The 24,743-nt window shown below is 33.2% G+C and overlaps 1 protein-coding gene across 1 annotated transcript; it reads right to left on the reverse strand.

Annotated features, from left to right (window-relative positions):
- Positions 1-1,673: 1,673 nt before the first annotated feature.
- Positions 1,674-24,663, reverse strand: HELRODRAFT_194679 (hypothetical protein; the record flags this gene model as incomplete). Its single annotated transcript, XM_009033534.1, has 41 exons — positions 1,674-1,993; positions 2,482-2,563; positions 2,680-2,811; positions 3,376-3,485; positions 3,824-4,034; positions 4,284-4,402; positions 4,903-5,116; positions 5,940-6,052; positions 6,363-6,482; positions 7,093-7,444; positions 8,008-8,136; positions 8,400-8,524; positions 8,669-8,841; positions 9,133-9,253; positions 9,565-9,711; positions 10,064-10,189; positions 11,009-11,146; positions 11,439-11,555; positions 12,211-12,360; positions 12,871-13,128; positions 13,586-13,714; positions 13,941-14,060; positions 14,255-14,413; positions 14,976-15,158; positions 15,666-15,804; positions 15,947-16,070; positions 16,229-16,375; positions 16,922-17,148; positions 18,948-19,123; positions 19,341-19,423; positions 19,734-19,847; positions 20,358-20,544; positions 20,703-20,792; positions 20,954-21,039; positions 21,386-21,474; positions 21,774-21,965; positions 22,544-22,742; positions 23,055-23,227; positions 23,606-23,711; positions 24,000-24,095; positions 24,626-24,663. 41 exons carry the CDS (start codon positions 24,661-24,663, stop codon positions 1,674-1,676), a joined length of 6,114 nt encoding a protein of 2,037 aa, XP_009031782.1.
- Positions 24,664-24,743: the final 80 nt, after the last annotated feature.

The following is a 24,743-nucleotide window of genomic DNA, read 5'->3' on the forward strand; positions in this document are numbered from 1 at the left end:
ATTGTAAGCAAGATAATTAGTTTTTATTAAAAAACGTTTGTTAAATTAACTTTAATATTTGACAGTTTATACACATCAACAAAATGTAATTCGTATATTAATAACAATAAAAATCCATATTTTTCAAATGCAGATTATGTTAAATTAGTAAAAAATAAAAACAAATGTCAAAAATATGAGTGAAGTTAAATAACCAGAATAAAAATAGTTGAAAAAATTAAAAATTGAGATTATTTTGAAGGCCAAATCACTGAAACTTAACCGATTGTTGTGGCTGATATTTCAAGAGAGCAACAAATTAATAACCCATGGCTATGTAGGCTGATGTTTTTAAAAACACGGTGAGTTCGCAATCGTTTCTAACAGATGGTTGCTAAATAAAAATATCGTCGGGAATTGAAAGTTGATTTGCCCAATGAAGCTTAAAATAAACACAATTCAAAATATGAACTGAAAAATATCGGTTGAAAAATATATAAAATTCATGAAATTTTTTTATAGCTAATTGGGATATAAACTGTAAAACAATCTGAATAATTATTTAAAAATCTTTTAAGACACAATTTAGTCTATCACCGCGATGACTTGGAAATAATATAAAATAAATTTGACAACCAGATGTCTCGTGAAAATGGCAAATCAATGTTTCAACACAGCTACCCAACCTCAACATACCATCAATCGAACGTTCCTGCAAATACATCAACATGTCCACATTTTCGTTAATTACCAAAATTTTACAGCAATATTTACAATCGACATTTTATTCGATTAGGTTCTTGGGATATATTTTCATATGAGCGCAGTTAGGGATTAAGAGGAACCATTGCAGTATTTTTATTAAGCTCAGTAAATCTTAATTTCTTAATTTTTAAATTTTCACACACAAAATACCGTTTTAAGCAGAAAATTTACCAAATTGCCTGCCTAATTTTGGCTGCATGCACCCCAAAAATGCTGGTAGTTTTTGGCTCTCCTCGTCAAATTTCAAAATTTTGGACACCCGTTAACGTTGCTTAGATCCATCTATGTATGAACCTTCTTTAACAAACACCGCCAGCCAGGTCACAAAATACATGCTTACATATATAATTAAATTACTAATTTGTTAATTGTTCATAATTAAATAGTTATTATGTAAAATTTTTCATTTGAAAAAAATTTCAAACAGGCACACAAAATGGAAAGTTGGAGGGAGTTGTGCGCGGAGGTGGACCGGTCGATCAAGCATCGATGAGCACTTCATCGTCGGGGAAGTTACTGATCAGTGGCTGATCGTCTTCTGTCGGTTTTGTCGGTTTATCAATGTTTGTGAAAATAATTCATTCAAATGTTGTTATGTGTCTATATTTTAGTGTATGTATGTGTGTGTGTCTTGGTATTTCTCTATTCATATTTCATTTGATAAACAATGAAGTTCGTTTAAACCCAATCATGCAACATGATATGATAAAATCAACATAGCTTGTTTTTCCTCAAAAACGTTTAATACGATTTTTCGTGACAACAATCCTTATTTTTTTACCAACGTAACGTTCATTCAAAGTTTTTCCAAACTACTTACAACACAACAACTCGTTTTATATATTATAAAACTCCACAACAATAATTCGCAATACGTTTATCGCCTTGCTCTCACATTCACAATATAATTTCCTTAAATTGCATATGAACTATAGAGGAACACACGCAACGAGAAAAATCATTTTAGGCAATGTAAATTTGATAAAAATAACTATTGCAAACTGGTTCAGTGCGCTAATTGAAAAATGCAGTGAGAAACATTTACCCAGATCACTGAGGATGGCAGTGTTTGTTTCCGAATTGTATCTGCTCCTGGTGAACTGATTGAACGAGTTCCTCAGCCTCTTGTACTTGCATGCGTAGATGATGAGTGAGGTGAGCAGGAGGAGGGTGATGGCGACCAGAGGGATGCTGATGTAGAAAGCCAGGTTGCTTCTACTGGATGATGTTGAGCTGGATGACTTCGGACCTTCAATAACAAGAATGATGATGTTCGGTTAATGTTGAATTATTATTACTTGGCATCTGCATCAGTTGTCCTAACAAAAAACGTGGTATGGTAAAAGGCGATAGATAATAAACAATAAAATTATGTTCACAATGAAATGAATTGGTCAAAAATTATTATTATTAAATTATTATCGTTATTATGAGAATGATAAGAACTGTATGTCAGCCGGTCAGCCCGGAGAACACTGCCTGATGTTGTGCATTAGTTGCGAGAAAAAGCACACCACATTGTTTCTTCTTAAGATAGCAAACATTATTGAAAACAGTTAACCATTAATAAAAAACAAACTGCAATCAAAGTTTGTTTATTTGGAACAAGCGGAGATGTATTTTCATTTTATTAACCAAGGTTGAATCCATTTAAATTTCTAAAATTCTATAGAGACAGTTAATGATAAAAACACAATAATAAACTAAAAATATAAAATGAAATAAATAAAATGAAACCATTTGAATTGCCCTGAACGTGAACGGTCACAATTTCTGAAAAGTTGCTTTTGTGCTGGAGATCTGCTGTTGTTATTCGCACCTTGTTGTGAAGAAAAATTCAATTCTAAAAGTTTGTAATATAAACGAAAAACCTATAGCGACATTGAAATGTCATTGCAAACACATCCATTTAAAAATCACAACAACGAGACAAACTTTAAAAGAGTTGTCCAGTTTCATATTTTCCTTTTTAATTGTGTGAAATGTTTTCGACGTGGTAGCCATCAGTGTGAAGATGCTCAGATCGCCGAGGAGTCTGTACGTTGGAGAGTAGAAGATCTCGTACATCTATGTGGTGTCAGAACGTTAAGATGGTGACAACTGAATGATACTTCTAATAATCCAACTAATATTTTCTGAATTCATCTAAACCGATGTTTCCAGGGAACAATTCAAATTCTCGACGGGGGCATTGGGGCTTTACAGGTTGGGGTGAAGGTGAAAATAGTTGGTAGAAACAGCGAAAAAATGATAGAAAACACTGGGTGGAATATAAGGAAAATAAATGATTGGTAAAATGGTTTCGTGAATAAGGCAAATTGCAGTGAAATGATTAGAAAAAAGTAGTAGTAAAATGACAAACAAATGGTCACTCTATAGTAATGACGTGAACATTTTAAGACCGGATTTGGTGGGCGGGACGCAAGAAAAGTTGGTAAGCACTGATCTAAGCTATAATAACAAAATTTATCACTTCGATAATTTTCAATCAAGCACATAAAGAAACACAGCTAAATGAAGGAGCAATTAGAATACTTTTTTTAAATGATCCACAAAATTCAGCATATTTTGTACAACAATACACAACATAAACACAACAGACAATTGATAAAAAGACACAACCGAACAAACCAAGGAAATACCGACATATGAGTTTGGAAGGTCGTGGATGGGTTCGTTCCAGCGGAGGATGAAGAAGACTTCCTCGCTGTCAATCTGTTCGCAGGAGAGGTTCAGTGGGGCTGGGTAGGGATCTGTCAGTGGTTGCTCAACTATATTTTATATCTCTTTCTAGTGTTGAAATGTTTAAAAAAATAGTTCTGAATAGTCTCAAAGTTGTCAGTTTTAAATAAAAACGGCACCGTTCCATGCGTTGACGGATTACTGCGATGGATTAATACTATCGTTGGAAATTAGTTTTATCGCTTCTCTGATTGAGCATTTGACAAACAATTATTAAAAAAACTAGTGTCAACATAAATATTAGAAACAATATCAAACACGTTGTCGCAAAATAAATTAATTAAATACGAGGCTGAAGAAGAGCCAACTAATATAAGGGAGCCAGGCATTCACTAACCCGCCAAATAAGTAACTCTCTCGGACAACCTGCCAACCGGCTTGTCCCTTCTAACGCTAATTCCGTAAGTGGACCCTCGTTTCAAGCCGCCGAGTTCAAAGTTCAACTCAGAAAGACCTTTATCATCTCTGTAAGCAATTCCAGAGGAGAAGTTCACGTGCATCAGTTGAGATGTATCCACTTCCATCTCGTCAACCATTATCAGATAGTTCTGCAGAAGAAGTGATCAAATGTGAAAAAAATTGTTATGAATAAGAAAAAGTGAATAATACAAATGATAACAACGTTGTATAATCAATGAAGATTTTTATCTTTTTAAAAACAAAATCGACAAAAAAGAACAAAAAAAACAAAAATAAACAAAAATAAACGAAAAACAAAAAACAAAAACAAAACAAAATTCAACGAACGAAACAGTGTCAGCAAGCACCAGCAGTAGATATTTAAAAATGGAACGAACCATGGGTGATGGCATGCAGGGTGGTTTCCAGGCAATGCTGACGGTGACGAATGTTCTGTCGGGGTTCAACTTGCTCGTCAGAACTCGCACGTGCTTCGGTGGACTCAATGGATCCGAGTCTGTCAAGGAAGAAAACAATTTGTTGAACCATTTGAATTCAAATGGTTCAACGACATGCAAAACATTAATTGACTGCGACCGCAAAACGTTTAGACACACTAATCAGAAAATAAAATGGCAATCAGCCATTGCAACAGGCACAAAACTTCATCTAACAAAATTTCAACATTAACTAAGGTGTTTGAATTAGCACATGAATTTTATTACAATCCAGTTTTTGCTTCATTGTCATCGTCATCATCATCACTATCATAGTTATTATTATTAGGAATTTAAAGTTTATGTTATTATGAAATGGCATAAAGTAAAAGTTAAGTAAATTTTTTTCAAATTTTTAAAATTAAAAATAATTTTATTCAGCAAAGGCAGGAAGATGGTGAAGTTTTATTTGAGGAGCATGTATGACGAGCTTATACGAAGATAAAATCTTAAACATTCTTTTAATTATCATTTGATAACATGGTGAATTCAATCAGTGTGTCAGAACATCAAAACGAACCGTCGGGGGCATTATAGCAAAGAACCTTGGACAGTTTGTTTCTGAAAGGCCACACGAGTCTCATCCTGTAGCAAACCATCTCACACTTTGGAACCACATCCAACCGCAGTGACACGTTGTCATGCTTGTTATCATTGTTGTGGCTGAGATCAACAACCTCGTAAAATGTCTTTAGTTGCGCAGTGGATATAACAAAATAGTAGATCTTGATTTCCTGAATAATACATTAATTAATTAATTAATTAATTAATTAGTTAACTATATGTCAAAAAGCAATGAAGCCCTGAGCAATTGAGTTTTAGTACAACCATCATAGCATAAGGCAACATATGATCTTATACACTATTGTAATCAGAGATCAAATTATAATACTTATTTGGTGAGCCAGTAAGCTGAAAATGAAATTTTGTGATTAAAAAATACTTGAAACTGAAAATAACTTAATGAAATATCCATGATGTACCTATATAATAAACATAACGCGATGCGGCAAGTGAACTTTCACTGAATGCTAAGACAAAAGGTGGCGAATAGTTCGACTTTTGATTGAATTGTTTTTTACATATACAACATTTATCAAGGACATTTTTGAACAATGTTCACAAATGCAACAAACGGAATGTAATGTGGTTTTCTTTCAGTTTATATTATTGTGACACCCTAAAAGTTGTTTAAAGGCGGCCACTTCAATTTACTCTGAAGACAAGGCACTCTCATGTTTTTGCAATTATAATTACGAAGTTAATGTGATAAAACCTGCTAGTATAAAAATTTAATAAAAAATCAAAATTATTTTTTTCAAAAAGGTTTTCAAACGATTTGAATGATGTTATACAATAAAATATAATCAAACACGAAAGTTTGAAGTTTTGAAAATAAGTTTAATCTATTAAGTTTGTGCTTCTTAGTTTGAAATTAACACAGATCAGCGGAGATGTTTGGTTAGAGTATGGATGAATGAATTTGTTGGTTGAAGATTTGTTTTTATTTAAGCCGTGAAGAATGGAAGCAATTGAAATCGCATGAAAATAACTTACAACTTCATCAAAGTGTGACGTCATTTGTCCCAGGTCTGACAAAATAGTCAAGTAAGTCCTGCCATCTCCCTGTTGGGCCACACTGAACATCAAGGGCTCCATCATACTGGCATCTGCAGTAGGGCAAAATGAAAATGATAGAACGCTTGAAAACATGTGACGTATATGTACGAAACTGCCACAACTTAATGGACAAGATTAGATTTTCATATTTTAATAAACATGGCAAGGCAGCAAATGCTTCGTTCATCTCCAATCACATAAGAACCGACCGCAACAACGTAACTCTCACACACAACTCTGCGGAGTGCGAATGCATGTCATATCTATCAACGCCGCTGTATTCGTATCTTTCATTCAACTGATCATTCAAACAACTCACTCAAACAAACCCATTGGAAAAATAGAAAATTGTAACAAAACCTTTTGCCAGTGCAGTGTTGATGATGAAATTTTTGTTGAGACACGGAAGAATCATCGCGGTGTCTTCTTCTTCAATGGAAACTTCTACCAAGTATTTGCTTGCGGGACTCAATCCAGTTACTACAAATATCAATTGTTACCTTCTTACATTCTTATTGGCATTATCCAAGCACTTCCAACTAACAAAATGTTTTGTCTCAAAATACAAATTTTAGCGCAATTTGACGTTTTTTGTCAAATGTTGTTGCATTTTATTAGTTTGAAATTGAAACCAAACTTGAGAACTTAAGATTAAAAACAATATTTATAAAAATTGCAGATAATTCAAATAACATTCAACGTATCTAAATCACCAATGCACTTCATTAACAAGTACATTCGAAACATCAAAACTCATTAGAACAGCAAGTTTCAAATTTGTCGTAATTCAGAGTTTAAACTTCCGCACTGGCTCTAAAGGCATTGAATTCACCTCCGTCTCTGGCATTAATTTCATGTTAATCTTATATTCATTAAAAACCCAATTGTTTATATATTTCGATATCCCACATACCACACTGTTATTACTACTAAATATAATTGTTTACAGTCTCCAACTACTCCGACAACGGCCACAAATCAACTCTCAACAGTAACACCTCTGAACATCAATAACAACATCACGTATCATCAAACAGTTACAACTAAAAACATTTGAAGGCCATTTGAATCAACTCACAAAGCAACGAACGATCCCATCGTACTCCTACGTTATGTGATACATCTCTTTCGTAGAAAGATTTCAATGCAACATCCCCACTGTCGCCATGTCTCCAGAGATCATCAACACCGCTATTGTCATCGTCGCTCTCTCTAGTGATTTTCACCTTATGTATGTAAGCCTTGACATTGTCGTCGTAACTCCACCAGAACAAATACGATTGGGCGTACATTGGTAATGAATGTTGCAAGTCAAAACTGAACGTCGATGAAGTTGTTGCTGGTGATGATGATGAAGTTTCTTGAAGATGAAAACACTTGGTTCCGAACTGAATCTCAATTGCTCTCGACCCCACACTCCACTGTGTGTGGCGAGAATAAACCTGGGTAGGTGAGTTGTTAGGTCGCGGGCATGTGAACAATAACCACAAGGCGCAAATGTAGTCAAACCCAACACAAATGGTATTGTTGTTTTTAATTATATTAATACCATTGAGCAATCGAAGCGTTAAAAATTTGTCAAAGATATATTTTTATATTATAAAATAACAGAAATTAAAAATTTTTTGTGTAATATTCTTTCATAAAAAATAAAAGAAGCACAATTTAATAACAGAAACAGTTTTGAAAAGTTGTTTTCAAGCATTAAAAGAACCTTTTAAAACCAGGTTCATAATAACTCAGATTTTAAGCAAACAAAAATCATAAATCTAAATTATAAAGATGGATTTTGGTCACAATTTACTGCAATTATTATTAAATTTCAAATAACAATTGGAGAGCTTAGAACTCTGACATAAAGATGTCTTGAAAGTCGAGAACTGTTAAAATTAATAATTTTGGTTTATCGTATACAAGAGATAATTCAAACACAAAAGATTTCCATCCATGAAAGAGTTAATAAGAAAGATAGCAACAAGAGGCCTATTAGAAAGAGGAAAAACACCTGAAATTTATATTTATGTCCGTAGATGAGGTGGTCAGTCGTGAATTCGAACCAGGTGTTCGTGGTGAACTGGCTGCTTCTGGTTTGAGAGTTTATGAGTTGATTCGTTGTTATATCCACGTAGTCAACCTGTGTTGAAATGAGGCCAGTGTTACGATTGTAATGAAAATCAGGTGGCAATGAAAATGATTGAAATGAAGACGACGATAACGACAAGGTTCGAGATTCCATAAACTGTAAAAATTATCATAAGTTCAAAATAAACATTACAAAAACATTTGTCAGAAAAAATAATGCAGCCAAAATAGCCGCAAAGCAGTTGACAGCAAAAATAAAAAATACAGATGATAAAAAAAGACCGAGTTAAGTAAATACTTAAAAAAAGAACAAACCCTGTATTGAATAACATAAGGAATTTCGTCTTTCATCGGCTGGTTCCACGATAACCTTAACAACATGTCATCAAAAACTGTGCTCAAAATTTTGTAAGTCAAGTTGGTTGGAGCTGAGAAGGCAGCTGGTGGGTATATATTTATTGGTTAACAAGATATTTAATCCATATAATTTCAAACCATGCAAAGTATCATTGTTGTATTTTATAACAATTAATACCTTTTCAAAAGCTACAATTAATTAATTCAATTTAATTATTATCCCTCACATTCATCTGGCGTGATGAACTCAATGACGGAAGGATGGGACTTCATGCGGTTGAGAAGGATGTTCAAGGTGAGGATGTACCTGGTTTGTGGACGGAGTTTGTTGAAGACCAGTGATGCTGGCAGAGACTTCACCGAGGTGATGTTCGCTTGATAGTCAGACCAATCTGTTGTACTGTACAATGGAGATGATGATGATGAAAATGATGATGAGAATGGGGATGATGATGATGATGGTGGTGGAATGTGCAAGCCTAATCTATGACTTTTAGCAACAGTGGAACATGATTACATCGTTTGTAATTATTTCACTAACAATAAACGATCAAATAAAAAACAATTTCTACTTTTAATGACGGTTTATTTCTCACCTAAAATTTCGACAACAATCAAACCAACAACTAGACCAAATTTAAACAAAAAAAAAACAAAAAAATTAATAGAGAGAACGACAGGAGACGCCGACCCAACAGTTGCAGTAATGAGGACGGGTGACGAAGGGGATACTGTCACATTACTGATCTTGCTCACTTCAAATGTTACACTGCAGAATGTTGAGTTCGTGATCTGCCAAGTTGGTGTGTAATCTGAAGAGATTGGATTGAAAAAGAACAGGTGAAGACATTAAAAAAATATAGAAAGTTTAAAAAAAATTATTCATCATGCTTCAAAACGTGCTAAAAATATTCAGAAACCCTTTCTCGCAATTCATCAGTCGGCAATAAACAAACACATAATTAAATTTTGAATTGCCATTCCAAAATAACAATATACGAAAAAATATAAAAGCGATTAAATACAGAAATTAGTGACATTAGTAATAATTTATTCACATTGATCAATGCAATCATTAACATAACCACAACGTCATGACGGCAGTGGAAGAAGCACATGTTACCTCTCCAGTTGTGCAAGCAGTTGTCCTCGTCCGAGCCATCCACGCAGTCCCACTTCTCGTCGCAAACATTCGACAGCCTCACACATCCACCGTGCTCGCAGCTGAAGTAACTCGACGTGCAGTTGATTTTCTCTGGTACTTTGGCATCTGATTTGATGAAGCTTCACTTTATTTATATTATATTTAAATTAATTATATGATATTAATTAATAGTTCAATAATAAATGATGAGCTAACATGTTAGAAATTCATAAGACACAAAAAATATAAAAAAATTCAAAAAAACAAAAAAAACTTAGAATTGGTTGCTAACTTTTCCTTAAAAAACATATTTTTCCAAAGCCTTATAACAATTAATATGCTTTAAAGCCTTTTCCAAAAAAGTTATTTTCTTTCCTCTCAATGTATGCTAGCATCAAACAAATTCTGTTTCACACACATTGTCAATAATCAATAATGTTAAGGTAAACTTTTTTCAATGATAGTAGATTAAACAAACCCTTGCAGTTGAGTTCATCTGATGCATCTAGGCAGTCTTCCTTGCCGTCACATACCTTCGATGCGTTGATGCACATTCGTATGAATAAGCAGGAAAAGTAGCCATTCAAACAATTCGTGGAGGCATCTTTGTTTGGTAGCAACAATTATTGACGTATGAAAGGTGAGATGCGAAACAAAACATAAGTTTCATGTTTGTTCATGGTAAACGTGCAAAAAACTTCAAATTATTAAAGCGGTGTTACGAAGCTCCTAAGCCCTGTAAACAATTTCCATGCTCTCCTACAAATTACGTAGCCTATGTAGAAAGGCAGATCTAGGAGGAAATGCGGGAATGCACCCCCACGAAACCATAAAAGAGTAAAATATTCAAAGTTATGTGTACAATATAGTAATATTGACCAAAATTAGCCAAAAAAGGTCATTTTTACTTGAGAAATTTGAAAATCATAAATCCTTCCCCCACCGAAACGTGAATAAACGGAAATTACGGGCATTACCAAAAAGTTATTAGCTTTAGACTTCTAAAATTATCTGCCAACAGCAAAATTCTTGAGCTACCACAGCTTTTGAATCTTAATTTAAACACAAAATAAACGGTAATATACTGTGGTGGAATTTAATTTTAATTTGGAATTTTTATAGCAGGCAAAATGTTATTTGCAAGAAATCGGAGTTGTAGGCAAAACAGCATAACAGTGTCACATATGAAAGTGTTATTTACATGAACATACTGTTCATCTTATTATTTTTGTTGTTCAAACTGAAATATAATCAAGTTCAATACATTCTGAGTACAATTTTTCGTTTAAAATATTTTGTTTTCAGTTTCAATTATTGAGAATTCCTATTCGTGATACAAAAATGTTCGAGTTGGGAAACACAACACTAAAGTATAAATTTGTAACTATTAGAAATTTTGATATCATCTGAAAAAATAACTAACTCGTGCAGCCGTCTTCATCGTCGCCATGCAAGCAATCCATCACTCCATCACATATAGAAGATTCTGTCACACACTGCAGCACTGAGCCTTCACATCTGATCGACATCGGTGGGCATGTCGGAGGCTTTGTTGCCACATCTTTCAAATTCGTGCAAGAAATAAACTGAGATAAATCGCATTTCATAGCAGAAAAACTTAATTACAACCCTCTCGCGTCGTAAACGCACAGTTCCATTTGTAATGATAGTTTAGCATGATTAACTAACGCTTAGAAAAAATTACAAGTAATTTTATTGAAAAGTTAAGAAGTTAAAGAATAAGGAAAAGCTGTGCATTCATTTCAACATGCAACTGTGATTTGAGAAAATGTAAAATTATATCATAAATAAACATACAAAAGAAAATGGAAAAAATAGTAAGCGCAACTGACCACAATCCTGTTCATCTGAATTGTCACCACAGTCATCGATGAAATTGCACTTAAGACTGGAAGAAACGCAACCCCCGTTCCTGCATCTGAACCTTGATGGCGGCTGACAGTTCTCACCTGCGTCGTTCACAACATTTTAAAAAAAAATAATCCAAAAATAATCCAAACAAACACTATAAACAGATTTTGCCAAACAAAGCGTCATTCTTCCTATTGAATGATTTTCAATAATCATTTTTTAATGTCCCATTTTACGCCAAATCCTGGTCAAATACATAAAATCATTGTCAACTTCCTTACGCTAAAAAAATATCTTCACAAAACTAATTTAAAAAACAAGTGACACTAGCGATTCATTATATGTTAGACAATTAAAATGCAACTAGTCCTCCAAAAAATTTTTTTTAATAACAAAATATCATTATATAGATATATATATATGGACATGAATAACTTCATCAACACCACCATGACCAATTTTGAATAATTATTATCAAAAAATTTTCGGTGTGGCCGAACACACAACAATCGACCCACTTTCTGAAAGACGCTAGAAAGCACCAAATTTCGCAGTGTGTAAGGTCAACAGTAATAATTTCATAAGTTTTGTTTTTGCTCAAAAAAAAATCTAATACATTAACTACAACAAATTCTAATTTAATAACAGCATTTCCATTATTAATAATATTACAGTTAGTAGCATTAGTAGTAGTAACAATAATATTAACACTGTACTTATTGAGCCTGAATGAAAAGAATGAATAAATCTTACAATTGATTTCATCAGTTCGATCCAAGCAGTCATTGACTCCATTACAAACTTGTGACCAAAAGATGCATTGACGGATATTTTTGCATTCGAATCCAAGATTACAGGAGAAAGGAGTGCTGCTTGGCGTGAATGGTCTCACAGTTGTTACGGCTGTTAAATATGAACAAGTTTACCTACATTTTAATTTTCAACTACAATGTCTTGAAATAATATAATTTTTTAAACGTCTTTGTAAAAAAATATAACCTAGAGATGCACTGAATGGTAAAATTGGCCAAAGGACGAATAGGTGATCCGCTTTTCGGCCAAAGGCAAAATACCATACAACCCACAGTTTAATTTTTTTGTATTTTTTTAGAATGAAAAACAAATTATTGAAAAAAAGAGTAAGCGATTTTTGTTAGCACAACATTTTTAATTAAGATTATAGTAAATCACGTGTTCAAATTCAGTTGTTTCAACAGCTATGACAGCCAAAATAAATTTTCAGTTAATAATAATAAACAATTATTGTTCTGGAATTCCAAAAAAGTGATGGTTTAAACCAAAATTGCAATATTCGACTAATCGATCTTCAAATATGGCTGAAGCCGAATGTCGAATTTTGGCCGAATTAGTGCGTCTCTAATATAAACATCTAGAAGTATTGGATTGGCTAACCTGTGCAACCTAGCTCATCAGTACCATCGTTGCAATCTAGCATTCCATCACATTTTTTCCAGGGCCTCAGGCATTTGCTTGCACTATCACAACGAAACATCGGTGCTGAGCAGTTGACAAATTGGCAGTTCTCCTCGTCACTACCGTCACTACAATCGCTGTCCCCATCACATCTCCAACGGCTTGGAATGCACCGAAAGATTGTTTGGCATTGAAATTCGGTAGATTGGCATTTCAAAGTGGATGGAGTGGTTGCTACTTCAAATGTTAAAGTTGATAAAGATAAAAGACTTGATGATGATGATGTTTGATCATGAAAACAAATTTAACTTTAATGACAACTGCAAAAAAGTCAAAATGAAAGTAAATAAAAAGAGCTGTTATTTGTTAAACTCATTTAAACAATTTTATCTCTGCTACATTTTAATAAAAATAATCAAATATCGATAGCTGAAAGCCATGTCACATAACTTTAGAAAATTTAGATCAATTGAATGAAACCTTCCGGTCACGCTTAAGATTGTGCTTAATGACAATTTTTATTTGAAATTTTCAGAAAATAGACATAATAATTAAAAAAGTTATTGCACCTAGCTTTAAAAAAAATGAAAATACAATCAAACGATTTGGAGCTATCCGAAAGATTCAAAACATTTTGTAAATTGAAAATATAACACGAAAATAAACATTTATTTTATAAAAACCAACTGCTAACAATAGGTGCAGTCCCTTTCATCGCTACCATCATGGCAATCATCATCGAAGTCACATTTGAATGATGAACTAATGCATCTGCCTGAATCACATCTGAACTGCGTCGATGTACAGTTCGTATCTTTCAAATCTAATTGTAGCGAATCATTACAAATGTAGATCATGATAGAACAAAAACTAATATGAATAGGCATATAAAAATAAATTTATAAATTAATAAATGTAAAAAACTAATTTGGTTCTTATTTGATTACAAATTTTATTCATTCCCTAAAGAGTTCGGAGGAGCAAAGGAGCACCACCAACATTAACCATCAAATGAAGCAATAGTAAAATTTAAAGCTGGAATAACTTACGGCAGTTGGTGGGCAGTTCATCGGACATGTCCTGGCAGTCATCATCGCCATCGCACAGCCACCTGCTCGATATGCACCTCCCATTTGAACATTGAAACTGGCTCGAAGTGCATGAAAAGGCTGCAAGCGAACAAGCCATGAGATCAATGAACATCATCATCGCTGACAATAATATCAACTAAAAATAATTTTTGCTTTTGTACGGAAAAAAATATTAGATGAATATCGCTGAAGAATAAAAATAGTCAGAACGGCAACCAAACCAAATCAACAACACAAAAATGAAGAAAATAAAATGACAGCAAGGCACTGACAGCAATTCATTTCGTCACTCATATCGCCACAGTCGTTGTCGTGATCACAGACGTACGACAATGGAATGCATCTCCTGGTCAGTGGGCAAGTGAATTCATTCGGGCAATCGTGATTTGCTGCAAATTCAAATTCATGATTCTTGTCAATTGCAAAAAAATCTTGTTAATTGTTAATCGTGTTATAGATATATCAATTCGTAAATATTATTATATGACACATATCACACATACAATACATAGTATGTCATATATTTTATTTATTATAAGTTTATAGATAATAAAACTTATGACTAGTTAGCATAAAAGAGCTTGGAACAAACTAGGCAAAAGAAGAAAAAGAAAGAGAAAGAAGAGGGACAAAATTATATTTAGTATTGGTAGTATTTACATAACAAAAAACTTGAATTTTCTTGTTGCTCGTTCTCTTATTGATTTGAAATATACAATAAAGATGAAAAAAACCAACGGTTACGTATATTTTTATTATTTTCTAATCTATCAGTCGAATATAACACAATAGAGTTTAACGATATAACGCGGTAGAAAACCGATAATTCATTAATATAGCAAGAAGGAGAACCGGGGTATCGATCCCAGTACCTCTCAGCATGACTTAAAATTAAATCGCAAAAATCAAAAGATCATGATATTGACAATGATGATGATAATGATGACGATGGCAACGTTATGTGGATGAGAACTATGATAAATATCAACAAACCAGTTGCCACACAGGATTGGTTGATCAGTTGTGTGCCAGAAGGACAACCACAAACGGTGTTCAGTGGCGGAGATGATTCGATGAATTCAATGCTGCATCTGCATTCGTATGTCGTGTTTGAAGTCTCGAAGCAGAGTGCATTTGCATCACGACAAGCTGATTGAGATGAGCAACTGGAAGTGTCTGAAAAGTCGTTGTTTTTTGTTGGTTGTCTGTCTGTCTGTTTTCTCGCTTGATTGTTTGTTTGTTTCTACTATGTTTGTGGTGCGGTTTATTTGAATTTGATCGAGCATTGTTTAACAAAATACCCTAAAGTCACAATGTTTTGATTTGTCTAAAAGAAAAGAAATGTCCGCCCATGTTTATATTTTATGTTAGTTGAATAACATAAAATAACGCCGCTGGAAAATAAAAAGTAATAGCCATTAATCGGGTCCTGAAATTTAAATTAGAAATCGCAACTAAATGTGCCGCGAGACACGTTTCTTTAGAACTCAGTGTTAATTCACTTCCCCTTAACATTCTAATCACACTTTGGAGTTCATCATTTTCAGTGAAGCACCAAAAAATATTTAAAAAAAATTTCCATAAGTCCGATGACACGGCGATAACGCAACATTTACATCACATTGTAATGTTATATAAAACTTGATACTTGATACGCAAAAAAAATTAAAAACATTATTTTACCTGTCTGTGACTGCGTATTAAGCGCCAATAAATTGACAACGTTCGAATAGCCTTGCAACAAACGCACCGGTGATGTTCCATCATTTTTGTTCATCGAATATATGTAGTTGCTCTGCAGGTCTGCCCACACAATTGTGTTCTAGCATGTTTTTTAATAACATTCCGTTATAAAAACATGATATATTAATACATTAATCTTATGGTACAAACCTTTTAATAACAATGAAATCTAACAGCAGTTATTAGTTATCATTCATTGCATGTTACAAATTTTCAAACACCTTATAAATGTGGGCAGAAAATGGATGAGAAAGCCAAGTTGAACTTTGAAGGAGTGTCAAACAGAGGACGCCATCGAAGTCGCAGTACAAAATTGAATTTGTGGATCCATCAACAAAATACAACCTACACGCATGTTTGTCATGTAGTATCGTAGATTTTTTTCAGTTTTACGTTTTATTACAAACATATAAAGTTTTGCAATAGCAAGAATTAATTATTGCATTTAAAAACTATTTTTACGTAGGTAGCGAATGGAGATTAAAAAAAATACTAAAACAAACCTGCTGGATGAGTAATCGATGGTCAATCCAGAAGGCCATTTGATGTTTGCCTTTGACTTGTCAACAATCATTTTCATGTCCGACCCCGCTATGCTTGACCGAAAGATGCCTGGAGATACTGCGGTCCAATCAGACCAGAACATGTAACTGAAATTACGAAAATTAAATGATTGAACATGTTACTGTAACAACAGGAATATTTTCATCATAATCATGAAGAATTTACATACTACCTCTTCTCATACTACTTAAAAGCGGTATTGACTAGTATTGATTGCTGAGCACAACCCTTCTTTTTTGATTACTCACTTTAATACACTCAACTCTTGATTACAACATACAGCTCCAAACAAAACATGCAACTATATCATTATGATGACGGAAACCCGTAACATTATGGTAATGAGGTAATCTTATAATGACGAGGACGCTGTGATTGATTCGTGGAATTGAGTCGTCATGATATAGAGAAGGAACATTGGCAAAGACAAAATTACAAATAACAATAATCATGAAATAGATGATGAATTAAAAGAATATTTTGAAGAAAATAAATAATAAATGATATTTAATTATTTAAAAATTTCTTATTTTTACGTTGAATACTCAAACACTGCCTAAAATGAATAATAGCTACAAACGTTATTTAAGAAAAAACATCGGCTAATATAACTAAATCATAATAGCACTAACCCCTTCTTAGGATGTAAAACCAGAGATTTTGGTTGCAGCAAACGACTGATCACAACCCTTCTCTTCTGATTACTCACTTTCATGCACTCAATCCTTTTGTTTCCAGCATCCAGCCAGAACAGCATTTTAGTGACCCAATTATAAGACATGGATTCGATGCGATCCATCTGCTGAGTCATTAAAACACGCTGGTCCAATCGTGACTTTTCTCCTCTCAAGCATATCATCTGCATGTTTTGTTTGTTTGCTTGTGCTTAAATGTTTGCATTTGTTATAAAAATTATTATGAATCAATCAATGATTCTTTTTAATACTTCAAGAAACGTTAAGAGATGATGTTCACTATTTTTGCTGATTTTAAAAATGCCGTTCAGTATTTGGAATTTTTTTAAGTTTTACCTTTCCACCTAAAAAACGCCGCCAACTCAGCAAATTTTTTATTTTCCTCTTCCAGTTACTATTTCCTTGTTTGTACAATTTTAATCAATCAGTAACCCGACATTCATCCAATACCTTTATAGGCAATGTTTTTATTTCTAAGCTAATTTCCAATGACTTTGTAACTGGCTCTGTGTCTCTAATTTTCAACTATTTTTAAACGCTTCTAATCTGTTTTTGTCTCTTTTCATTATTTTCCCAGCTTCGCATGCCTATTACAATGTAAAAAAACCGATATTGTGGTCATATTTGATCATTTATTTGCCCCAACTTTCGCATTGATCAAATTCTGAATAATATTGAATTATTTCAACGGTTCTAACTTCTAATTGTCACTTTCAATCCTCAATATTCCCATACTTTTATGAGTTGCCTAAAATTGTTCGTGTTAGAAGTCAAACGATTTTATAAATTCTTTATCAAAATGGTATATCGCTAACAACCACCCTATAAAGTCTTAACATCAGAACTTTTAAAATGTACTTTCTTAAATTATTTTCTCTTCGTCAAGTGTTGTTCCATATACTGACCAAACAAGAAGATCAACATGATCTTGCATATCTGAAGGATTAGTGCTGTCGATTGATGGTTATTGCAATCTTTTGTGTTGCTTTTCTAGGTTGACACAATCAGGACTGACAAATTCTTGGATCGATTCTACAGATTTATAAAGTACAACTAGTCCTCCTTCTCTTATTAATAACATTTCTTTTTGATTTTTATTTTTTCCGCCGTTTTTTTCAGTAATTGGCTCATAAATATTTCCATGTTAAACAGATTTTCAAGCGTTTTATTTTATTTGTAAGCTGCTTTATAGTTTGTTTAGTTTCATCCATCTTTAAACTGTTTATGTGAAAGCGTTTCCATCTTTGTTTTAATAATAATCTATAATAAATTTGTCAGCAATTACTAGTTAATAAGACTCTGTTTTATATATTATCTTTCGTTTATTAACGCTAAAACTTTTTTTGTTAGACAATACTGTTTCACTCTATTTTTTCAACACATTCTTTTCTTTTTCACAGTTTTCTATATCAGTTATCTACAATTTAGTGATATTTCTTTTGGTTTTACAACTACTTCAAGTTCTCTTTTTAGATTATTAAGAGTATTCCATGTCATTCGAAATTATAACTTTCAACTTAACTCTGATGCCATTTCGTTATCTCCCAATTTTTTCACATGCTGTGTTGTATCTAACCATCTTAATGCTTTACCCATTTTTAGTTCCTTTTTTAAATTCATTATGTTATATGCACTTTGAAAAAATCTGTACTGTGAGACATTTCACTTTTTTCTGAAATCTAATAATTTAACATAATCTTATATATATTTTAGTAAAAATTATTAGCAATCATTAAAAATTTTGAAGCTAAATTTATTTAAAAACAATTTTCAAAATCATTATGTCTTCATAACATCTCAATCATCAACATCTATTATAAGAAGTAATTATCTTAAATTCTTACCATCATCACCATATTAGAACACCATCATCACATCATCATTAAAACTTCTTCATTATCTGCTATAAAAATCATCTTCACATTATCATCGCCATCCACACGACATCCTCACCCCAACCAACCTGAATGTTGTCATAATGAGTATCGGCAAAGAACAGACAATCATTTTGATAATCGTACGCGATAGACAGTATGTTCTGTTGTACACTGCTCAAATGAATCTTCACCACGGACCGCCTGGCATACGAGTACCGAAATACGGCAGACATGTTGGAAAACATAATGAATTCACCGTTCGCTGCGTTCGGGTGAAATTATTCAATTTTATTTTTATTATCCTGATCAACATAAAAACGCTTGATATAATTTTATATTTACCTTCATTCATACCAACATCATAATTTAGTTAGACTCTAGATTAGTTAGACAATTTCAGAAGCATCAACATTGTGTCGTTACAAATGTCATCATCATTTTTTTATCAAAAACATCATCATGTTCATCATCATACGTACAGGTGACTGGACAATTAGTGAGAACTGGATCGAAGACATTTTGCATACCACCTTCACACGTATCTGATGGTATTCTTTTATATCTAAACAAATTGATATTGCAGATACTTTTTTGCTGTAATAGACGCATGTAGAAATTGCACATAGTAAGTGTACAGCATGCACATGTCCAAAGTGTACACACATGTCAGAAGTGCACAAAATGTGAGTGTAAACCAAAAAAGAAGCATATTATTAAGCGCATTTTAAAACCATGCTGATATATTTTATTAAAGTAAGCTCACGGGAGAAAAAACTGATGAAACGTAAATAATATACAGTTGCATCAATACAATGAGTCAAAAAAATAAAAATAAAAAACAATAATAGACAGCTAGAAAATCAACAACAAACCCTTTGGAACGATTGTATGACAGGTCATACCCAAACGCACAAACAAAGCTGCTCCATTCAAAACTTCTCAGCTCGCATAACTGCGTTGTTTTGTTTCTTGTATAACCATAATCACTGCAAAGTTAAGCGTTCACACAACATGTTTCCTTTCGTTGTTATCTAATGTTATCGATAACAAAATTGTATTGTATTTGGTAACTTGTATAACACCTCTGCTATAAAACCTCAGTTGCGCGACATAAGCACAGTCGTTTGCCTGCACCTCCATTTAAAGATAAACTACGAGAAAGCGATTGACTCAAACATTAGCAGCGTCAAGATGTGTCAACATAGTGAACCACGTGTCGTACTTTCATGAATTTAGGTTGAAAACCAGTTGGTGTAACTTACATCAATTTCGATGACACGTCAGCAATCATTAGCCAATTTTTTGTCAGGCGTAAAGATCCGGAGTCAATCTCAGTGGTGGTTCATCAATATTTTGTAAACAATATATTTCCATAAATATAATCAATCACTGAAATTTTTCACTTCATAAACAATTTAAAATAAATTAGTGCGTGCACATAGTAAGATGTAAGTATACAAAATGCACATCCTTCATCGTAAATACTCTTCACTAACCATTCATAATCGCTGATTTTACAGGGACAATTCTGAACGTTGATAGCTCGATCATAGTTCCTTCCATTGTAGCACAGGGAGAGCGACTTTCGTCTTTGATAAATCATCTTCTTCCCGAGCAGGCAGTCGATGTTGGGATCATCCGTGGGATTCCAGCTGTAGTAGTCGCTGTCAACACACGTTCTGTCTGGAATGAGAACACCAAAAAGTGTATTTTATTACACCGCAAAATGCCATTCAATTATTACAAAACACATAAATTGATTTATAATTAAAAAGCACAAAATACTTTTGGAAGGATTTTGACAAACAAAATTTCAATTTATAACGCATTTTCAAACTAACTGAACGCCGATGAGAGGTTCACCTGAATAATCACCCAACTCAAGTGCTGGCTGTTAGATCCAAAAATTGTGAACACACCGGTTTCCTCACCTGTTTAAGAATTAAAAATCAAATCTACCCAACCATCAACTCAAACACCACCACCACCAACCCAACCACAAGCATTGAAGTTACCACAACCATTAAACTCATAACAGACATCGCTAATATTATTTTTTACAGGCATAACAAATAAATTTCAATTTATAAACCTGGTTCGGTGGTCAACGCGTACACGTTTATTCTCGTAGAAGAGAACTCAAAAAAAGACCACGAAGCTCCTTCATTGAGCGAATATCTTTGAAACAAATTTTATTATATAGGAAATCAACAAGTTATTACATATTTTATAACGATGAAGTTATTGTCAATCAATACAAACACAACACGTTACTTCACGCACATACACACAAAAACATTTCATAAAATTTCAAACAAAAATTAGTTTTTTTTAAATCATTCTAAAATAATAAGCTTGATCAAAGAGCAAATCTCTAAAACAAATGTAACAAAAAATTAATTATTGTCAGATAAATAAGTAGACTAGATTGTACGAATAATCTGTGTTTAGTAATCAAAATAGTTGTGTCAGAAATTACTTAAGACATCAAACAAAGGCAATAAAGCAAGTTTTTGGAACCAACACAATATAATTCGTAGGCTCTTGCATTTTGACAGCCACAATGATGCCACCGTGGTCACCCATTGTAAAGTAAAAGGTCCCATTCAGAACCTGAATAAATTATGTTAATATTCAAAAATTAAAATTTAAGCGTCTTTCGCCGATTAGATAGTTTGTTTGTTTTTGGTTGACATCTGCTCGTTAATATTATTTGGGTTCTACTGCAAAAATTTTATGAATGCATTCATGCAAACTTATTTGATCACACGTTACAAGACCAAATAAATTTAAGGAAATAAATCCAGTTTAACCAGAACCATGTTCAAGATTAATTTAATTTTTTGAGAACACGTGTTACTTTCAAGTTAAAATGTTACTACATAATTTATAAAAGAAGATATTTAACTCACCCTTCTCCACACAAGGCCGCCATCATTGGACAGGAACACGTCATAATTACCGGTGAGAGAAGCACCCACGTTGCCTGAACCAATGAGAATGCCAGGAGCTGATTTGCTTGACAGGATTGGTTGTGTGCGAGCCAATGGCATAAGAGAGTTGTACATTTGTGCGAGGTGAACTGTAATGTTACATCCTGTGGACTGTTTGCGATAACCAAAACAACACACTCAAAACAAAATCTTACAACAAATTACGCTGCTGAACTTGAGACTAAGAAAACTGATGGCCTTGCTTTAAACATAAAAATGACGACTTTAAATCATTAATAAAATAAAACAAATTAAAAAACAATAAATGTTTTTTATTGAATTTGAAAGAATAAAAATATTTTTAAATTGAATACATCAAAGAAAAATTACTTTGAAAACAAAGATCCCTAAAATCCACAATAATGTTTCAAATTAATAGTCAGGGAATAGTCAGACAAACAAACAGACAAAATCCAAAGCAAGTCAATAAAAAACCAAAGCAAAAAAATTAAATAAACAGTTTGCAATAACGACAATGGCAGGAGCGATATTTAATATCTGTCAACATAGTTGAACAATTTGTGTATGTTTCAACACAGCTTTGAAGAAGCATTCAAAAATTTGAAGCACACCATAAAAATCAATCATCACGTTCTCGCAATTGAATATTAAAGCTACGTTAAAAGAAGAAAATCACAAAACAATGATGACTACACGCGAGAAATCGAATCATAGCCATTTAAACGAACATTTGTGCAGACAGGCCGTTCATAAGGTGCTCTGATGGACTTCCAATCCACACCCTTGTTAAATGTAATGAATGTTTGTTGGTTGTTGTCTGCATACGGTCTCAATGGCAGGGAGGTGTTGATGATTGTTGTTGCTATGTACACGCCGTTCAACCCATCAACTCTGTACAACTCCGCAAGAGGCTTAGTTGCATAGAATCTGATGGTGGTGCATTCGCGGGTAACAAAAATTCATTTGAAAACTGTGGTTCATTTCATTCCGAATTGATCATTTATTTTAATCATTCAATATTAACATAAACTTTTCGAGAACGAAAATATAAACAATGAAATTCATAAAATTATCATAAGAAAATAAACGTTTAGGCACAAATTATAAATTTCCAGAATCCATGCTGCATAAAATGCTGAAAAAACTTCGTTAATTAAAAATTTCTCAATTTCTTGTATCAACATACAAAGTCGTTCAGCAGCGTTAATAAGTTTTTGGCATTCATTCGTAGGGACCTACCTCAGCCAGGTGTTGTTGTACATTCCATGCGGGCTGTAGAAAAATATGTTATTGAGCGAGAGCGTATAGTACAAGCCGGAACTGTCTGATATAAACAAATTCGTGCTGTTCGTTGAACTCAAGACAACTACGACAAAGAGCTGGTGCTCTGTTGCGTCAGCCACGTATATGTCCTTCATTTAAAAATTGAAGTTTTAAATTCAATTGAAAATTATAGTAACGTTTAATTTAAAAAACACACCCCACATATGTATGATAGGTCAAAATTTTTCGCATTCAAACTCGATCACTGCAAAAAAAGTGTCCGGACACTTTATCACTGCACCTCCCGCCAAAATAATTCAATTCAAATAAATTAAAATTTTAAAACAACGTTGATTGGTCCATTGATTGGAAAGTGAGCTTCGCTGAATCTCTTCCTATCTTTCGATACATACAAGCTAGTTCTGCTGCTGCTCTGTCCATCAACCTATATCGTGTTGGGAGCAGCAAAAACGTGACATGATATATAAAAACAAAAAATTCACAACAACTTGTGATTATTAAACAACCTTGTTGACAGTTCCGACAAGAAACTCCTTGACGACCTGAAAATCTCTAACATCAGTCAACAACTGAACTTCTTGTGAGGATGGTGGTGTCGTGAAGTTGGACGGTCTAAAATTTAAAAATCGCTTATATAATGACTGCTCCAAAAGAAATAGTTTTAAAATAGGCTACATTATATACATACAACAAAAATAACAATTGCTTTACATGAAAATTTAATTTAATTGAAAAGAAGTCAAAAAATTGAAACAAATGATTTAAATCATTTCTCTCGTGAGCTTTTCAGTTTGAAAACATTAGCATTATTTAATCAGAATTAAATTCTCAATTTCTCTTTCTGATGTTTTGTACATATCTCCAATGAAATCAGTCAGAACAACAAAAAAAACGCATCACCTATTGGAATAGTCGTAATTGATCTTGAGTACCGCCGATGGTCGGTATGTTTGCACGTAGACCTCGGTTGAATGGTCACCATATTCCGGCAAACCCCTGGTAATTAATTAATTAAACCGCTGTAAAATGCTTAAATAAATACATTGAGAAATTTTATTAGTTTAGTGTTTTTTAAAACATTCATTTTTGGTTGGTTGGATGTAGTAAAATACTTTCATTCAATCAATCTTCGTTTAGCGTCCAGAGACCCAGTTCCCCGAGGTAGGACGTTGTTTTCTTTGCCATCAATTTTTTTGTGATGGCATGGAATAAATTTGAGAAAAATTTTTTACATCCGGACACCCATCCTGACGACAACTACCAGTTATAAGCGGTGGGCCTAGCCTTTTGCTCAAAAGCACGCAAGGCAGAGTGGATGCAGTATTATGTCATGCCCAGGACTTTCATTATACGTTTTAAAAACAAAACTAAAAAAATAATAAATGACTTGGCTTTGTTCACAAACCAAAAAATTAATATGAATAAAATTAAGAATAGAAATATGCCAATTAAACTAACCAAAAAAATGAAACAGCAGTGCTGTGTAATATTTTCCATGAAATTCCAAAATTAGTTGTAATAAACACCTGAACAGTAAAATAAAATTATTATTAAGTTCAGCCATTTTAGCAAACACAACAAATTGTTTTAAAGTTGTTATGGAATACTGACATTTTTAATCTAAAAATTTAGACATATATTGAT

The sequence above is a fragment of the Helobdella robusta genome (genome assembly GCF_000326865.2).
Source record: "Helobdella robusta unplaced genomic scaffold HELROscaffold_93, whole genome shotgun sequence".
Taxonomy (NCBI): domain Eukaryota; kingdom Metazoa; phylum Annelida; class Clitellata; order Rhynchobdellida; family Glossiphoniidae; genus Helobdella; species Helobdella robusta.